Source organism: Glycine soja, chromosome 5 (assembly GCF_004193775.1).
Source record: "Glycine soja cultivar W05 chromosome 5, ASM419377v2, whole genome shotgun sequence".
NCBI classification, from domain to species: domain Eukaryota; kingdom Viridiplantae; phylum Streptophyta; class Magnoliopsida; order Fabales; family Fabaceae; genus Glycine; species Glycine soja.
Genome location: NC_041006.1, coordinates 8,835,308 through 8,841,843, shown reverse-complemented (window position 1 = coordinate 8,841,843; position 6,536 = coordinate 8,835,308). Strand labels below are relative to the sequence as shown.

General features: G+C 32.7%; 1 protein-coding gene across 1 annotated transcript; it reads right to left on the bottom strand.

The window, feature by feature from the left end:
- Window positions 1-1,349: 1,349 nt before the first annotated feature.
- On the bottom strand, window positions 1,350-1,829 carry LOC114411110. Its single transcript, XM_028374870.1, has one exon. The coding sequence runs from the start codon at window positions 1,827-1,829 to the stop codon at window positions 1,350-1,352; it is 480 nt and encodes a 159-aa protein (XP_028230671.1).
- Between the last annotated feature and the right edge of the window lie 4,707 nt (window positions 1,830-6,536).

Genomic DNA, 6,536 nt, shown 5'->3' with positions numbered 1-6,536 from the left:
TTTCTGCTTGTATCTCATAGAGATAAATGAACCTATGCTTAAGCATGAAAGGTTAACACATATGATTTACTCTATTAACATCAAAACCTTAGGAACTTAACTGCTTGGTACAATCCAATTTGACTTGGATGCAACCATACTTAACAATCTCTCCCTTTTTGATGAAGATAAATAATATAAATTTTGTTAACATCAAAACCTTAGGGACTTAACTGTTTGTTGACATTCCATCTAGAGATCTAAGTTCTTCTTTTTCAACTTATCGAACTCATTGTTGGCAAGGGTGCATTCTTTTTGTAGTAAAAACTTTTGTTTAAGTGTTTCCTTGCTTTCTTCTTTTGAATCTTTAAGAGTTGTGGTTAAGGATTTCACCCTTTCTTCCAAGTCTTGAAAATCCTTAAGAAGAATCTTTCATCCACTAGATACCTTTTCATCCAATAATGCCTTAACCTCCTCACAAACAGAACATCACCAGGTGAAGTGGTTTCCAGGACAAAATCAACTAAATGAGCTTGATGAATTTTCTTGAGGTCCCCATGTTGTCTTTCAAGATTTTGAAAGCATTTATTTAGTTTTCTATAAGCTTTAGAGACATAAGCAAAGGCAAAAAGAAGTTGATTGTACCCTTTAATTAAATCTTCTCTAGATTCGAATATTACCTCATCACTATCAAAGTTGACAGAGTAATTAATTTGAGGATCTTCATCATCTAAGCTTGCGTCCAGAGCTGGTTCTATTTTACTAGTGAACACATCAGCCATCAGACACAGGTTGGCTTCTTCCTCATTGTCCTCATTACACGATGAATCGTCCAGGTCCTCCCAAGTGCTCATGAGGCTCTTCTTTTTGGACTTGAAGAATTTCTTCTTCTTATCCTCCAACTTTTCAAGGTCAGAACATTCTGATTTGAAGTATCCTAGCTTTTTGCACTCATAGCATATGTCTGGACTTTTCTCCTTTTTATGGACGGATCTCTTGGATGAACTTTTGAACCTAGAGGAGTTCTTGTTTTTCCACATCTTTTTTATCTTTCTAGTGATCAGACTTAGCTCCTCATCTTCTTCATCAGAGTCATCATCATTTGATTCTTCCTTTGAAGTATCATCAACAACAAGAGCTACGGATGATGACTCTTTGGACACAAAGTTGCATTTTGGTCTTTGAGCTATAAGGGCTAGCAACTTCCCTTTCTTTATTCCTTCATCTTGAGCAAGCTCTTGTTCATGAACTTTAAGAATCCCAACGAGTTCTTCAAGAGTCATTGAATCAAGATTCTTGATGGCTCTTAAGGTTGTAACCTATGGTCTCCACTTTCTAGATAAACTTCGTAAGATTTTATCAATATGATCCTAATTATCATAATGTCTACCTAAAGAACAAAGCTCGCTCAGAATGGTTTGGAAGCATCCAAACATGGTTTGGATATCTTCTCCCTCTTCCATACTAAAGAGTTCATACTTACATGTTAGAAGGCTCAACTTGTTATGTTTAACCTTAGAGGACCCTTCGTAGGTAATGGCTAAGGTGTCCCATATTTGTTTGGCACTTCTGAAGTCGTGAACCTTGGAATATTCTTCTTGTGATAGAGCGCACAATAGGGCATTTCTCATGGATGAGTTGAGAAGAAATCTAGATTTATTATCATTTTTCCATTTATCCCTATGGATCTCGTTCTTGTGAGCATCTAAAGGAATGTCATTGCCCTTTTCTACAACATCCCACATATCAATGTGAGTGGACTCAAAGAAGGCAATCATCATTTTCTTCCAATAGTCATAATTGGCTCCCTTGAACATGGGAGGCTTGTTCGCAACAAATTCTTCTTTCATCGTTTTAAGAAATTTCTTTCCTCTGCTCTATCTAGAGCTTAACCTAGAGGCCAAGCTCTAATACCAATTGAAGTACTTGAAACACACTAGGAGGGGTGGGGGGAGTTGACTAGGGTGATGGACAAAAATTTTGTCTTTCAAAACTTTGGAAGCTTTTCTCAAGCAGATATTAATGGACGATGGGTTTCATCCAAGGGGTTCGAAATCACTTTGTGCTTAAAAAACTAATTCACAAAATTTGGATGCAATAATGTAGAAGTAAATTATAGAAAAGAACTAGTTATATAGAAGCAGTAAAGAAAACACAGAGGTTTTATACTGGTTCACCCTGACTCTTGGGCTTTGTCTAGTTCTCCTTTAAAACTTGAAGGATTCCACTAATGAAAACTTTGATTACAACCAAGTATTCTATATGCCACTTCTGACTATAATAAGTACTCTCTAGGCCACTTCTGGTGCTATCCTTAATCTCCCTCTGAGATTAAGACCAAAGTATTTTTTGTCACAAAGCCACTCCTGGCTTTCACAAATAATAGATGTTTGATAGAATATGTATTCTAATCACTCAAAGAGTGTTTTCATAGTAAGTTCAAATACAGTGGAAACTTGCTAACTTAGCAAAGCTAAGGTTCACTCAATTCACTCAAGTTTCTTTTGTCCAACTAAACTGATAGCGTTATAACACTTTGTTCGTTTTGACTTAGATGATTCTCTAGAGATTCAACAACTTCATCATGAACATCTTCAAGCTTTATATAGACTTCAGAGCTTTGATTCTTTGAGAGATCCCAATTAGCTGTTGTCTAATTGCTTGGGCGCTTTACATGTGACATGTTACTATGCAAAGAAAGAGTGTGGGGACCACAAACATCTTCTGTAGCGTATCTTCAGAGAAGTACGACTTGCCAATGTCACCTTGTGCTTAGAGTTGACTTTCAGTGTACTATTCAAATACAACATTAACAATAGAGGACAAAAGGAATAAAGAATGTCAAGACAAGACAATTTAAAACTTCTCTTTTGCGTGCTAAGGCAGGTATTGCTTATTGAACCATAGACATTACTTTCTGGTGACATCTTCTCAGTTCTTCAGGATCGAGTAACTGTTCCATTGCCTTTGGACTATGATCCAAGTGATAAAGCACTTGTGTTTTTGGGATTGAATGCTGAAACAGTATCATCCAATGATTGATACTTCAGCTATCGTCCAGAGCCTTTCTACTCATGGTTTCTGCTTGTATCTGATAGAGATAAATGAACCTATAGCTTAAGCAAGAAAGGTTAACACATGAAATTTATACTTTGTTAACATCATAACCTTAGGGACTTAATTGTTTAGTACAGTTCGATGTGACTTCGGCACAGCCAGACTTAACACTTCTCACTTTTCTAGAAAAAATATGCAAGATTTATTTTTGAATTTAATGAGAAATATATTTTGAATTATATGGAGCATTCTCTAACACAACTTATGCCACTTTATCATTGTATGATGCTAGAATTTTAATTATCTCAAGAAATTTACCTCTATTATTTGAATTTGGTGTTTCATAATGACCTTTAAAAGCACGAGCTTGAAATGTTAGCCAACGAATTGTATCAATAGAGGTCTTGAGACATAAGCGATTCTTGGCAACTTGTTTTGAACTTTGCACATTCATGATGTTCTTGATGTGCTTAGACTAATTCAACAAGTCTTCATAAGCTTTAATTGCATTGTTATGCGGTGAGCAACAACTATCTCCAATGTGATTAAGAAATGCACAATTCTTTGTGGCATTAACCTTTCTCCATGATCTAAATCCTTGTCTAGTAAAGGCATCTGACCTAGGACGATCACTTGACTTTATACTGAATAGATAGCATGACAAACAATAAGCTCCATCACTAGTTGAGGAATATTCTAGCCAAGAAGGAAAGATTTTAAACCAAGTAGATTGGGAACACCTTGGATGTTTCTCTTTAGAAAAAGGATAATTTTGAAGTTCTATTTGATATGGACCCCATTTTATACAAGCTCTTTGAATTTCATCTTTGATTCACCAGATATTCATATATTTAAAGGTGTTTTCCCGAGTCATGTTCTAAAGAATTATCATCAAATTCATCAGTTGTAACTCTTTGAATCTTGGAAGAGGGTTATTAGAATCATGCCTTTGAAGAGGTGAAGATGTTGAATCCATGTTCTCATCTCCATCGGTTGTTATCCTCTTCAAAATTGTATCTATTCTTTTATGCTTCATTGTTATATCTATTAAAAATATTACTCCTGAATTAATGTGACATTTATGATATAATATAACTCAAAGTATAAAAAAAATGATACAAGTATAAATCCAAATAATATAACAAGCCATAAAAAGCTACAAAAATTAGAGTTCAATGCAATAAAAAAACTACTATATAATCTAATTAATTCTATTATAAAATAAAGGAAAAAAAATAACAAGAACCAAACTATGAAAACCAAAGCTACGGGCATCTAACAAGACATACGAAATTTAATAAATATATATATTTTTTTTCTAATTATAGAAGTCTAAAAACCTAATAAAAGATAACATTTTTCACACACCTCATGTTCTCAATCATTCAAATATGAAATTCATGTCTCTAGGTGACTGGCTAACAACAAAGAAGAGGTTTCAATAATGCAGTAAAAAACCTTGAAAACAAAAAAAATATTAGCAAAAATATTGATAAGAAAAAATTAAAAAATAAATTATAGATAAAGAAGGGAACAAACAACAATTGCAACTTCGCAAGAGAAATTGATAGGAGCCAAAAGCATTGTGTAACAACAAAAGATGAGTGTTGACGTGTGTTGTGAAGTTCAATTTTTTTTCTTCTCAGGAACATAGAGGGAAAATAAAGAATGGTGTGTGCGTGGAACAAGTTGCTTCTCCTCTACACTTTGTAATTTGCTCCTGTCTAGCTCCACAATTACGTAACCTACACAAAGGCTTATTCACTTTTTTTTTTACTTTTCTAATGGTAATTTGTTTGGATTACTCCGTTTTTACTGTAATGCAATGAAATTGTGGTGACTAGTGACCGAATGAGCGTTTCACTTTGTGCTTAATGCAAGAGATACACAACCTCAACATGTATATTCTTATATTAAAATAATTAGGGGGGGGGGGGGGGAATCTTATATTAATATTTATTAGGGTATAAAATTTTTTTACGAAAATTCGGGGGTTGCCCCCTGCTCCTACATAGATTTGTCACTGGTTAAAATCACAACTGGTAAAGACTAATTAAGGAAAGATTTCCAGAATTAAACCTGTTTTAGAATATTATAATTAGGGATTGAGGGTCTTTCTTTCTTTGGCTCTTACTTTTTTTGTGTTTTGAGAGTTCCAAAAACCAAGAGTCCTTAACCCCAATGAAGCGTGAAGATCACCATTGGAAAGGTTTCTCGCCCAAATTCCAATCCTCTTGGTATGTTTATGTTTCTTTATAGGATTTCTAGTTTATTCATGGCTATATTCTCCCTATTATGGGGATTCTCCTTTTTTTGATTTTAATAAGATTCTATATGTATTCCAGATAATTGATTCTCTTCTTTACTTTTAATTTCTATTTGGAAACGATCGTTCTAATACTTAATCGATTGCATGATCATATGCATGTAATTGGTAGATATAGAAAGAGAGTGTTTTTATACCAAACTTCATGACTAAACTAGTTGGATAATCTATGGTAGGTTGATTAGGAAACTAATTAATCACCCTTGTCATCAATCTTCATCCTTTGGTTTAAATTAATACCTCAATCGTCAACTAAGTATTCTTTAAGGCAAAAAACATTATTAGACCATCGTCAATGACTAATAATTGACATTGGGAAACCAAAAGTTAACAATCGTAAGAATCTTGTTAGAATTAGAATTGGGGGATCGATACTCGTGAAATCATAATCCCTCGATATTCACTTTAGCTTATCTTTAGAGTTATCTTACTTGTTTGATTTCTTTCTCGTAATAGATAATTGACAAATCAATCACATCTTAATTTTAATTCTTTCTTCAATTACTTTGCTAGCTTAAAATATTTATTTGGGAACACAATTGGTCCTGTGTGTTTGATATCTGAATTTTTAGTCCTCGATACTATTATGTAAGATACACTTGTCCTTTTGTAGTTCTATTTCGTGCATCACTTAACTAAACAAAGCAATTGGTATAGTGGTTTATTGTGTTGCTATGGTAGTATAAGTCATGGGTTCAATTTTTACCGAGACATGAAAAATAAAAAAATTAAAATTACAGATTAAAAATTATAAGGAATCAAAATTATAATTAGTCTAATGTACAGTACTACTACTATCATTTAAAGAAATTTAAATTTTAATTACAAATGATAAAATATAAAATATATAATTAATAATTTGCAATTAATATAAAAATATTTTTTTCTTACAGACTAATGACAAGTACGCAATAAATTAACAATTTTATATAACATAGATTGTATTATCTTCACGCTTGATTATATGTCAATACAGTTAATAAAATAATAAATACTTAATTGAATATATATATATATATATAATGATTATTCTTTGACAGTATAAAACACTTTTATATTATTATTTAATGATAAGTTATAATTAATCGGTGATGTGAAATTTTTTACACTTTTAATGTATAATTTTTCTCTCTTTTCCAAGAGCTATCTTTTTTTATCTCTGTTACAATAAAAC

Bases quoted from the DNA above. Each gene is read 5' to 3' on its own strand.
- LOC114411110 (XM_028374870.1), bottom strand. From the start codon at position 1,829: ATGAAAGAAGAATTTGTTGCGAACAAGCCTCCCATGTTCAAGGGAGCC.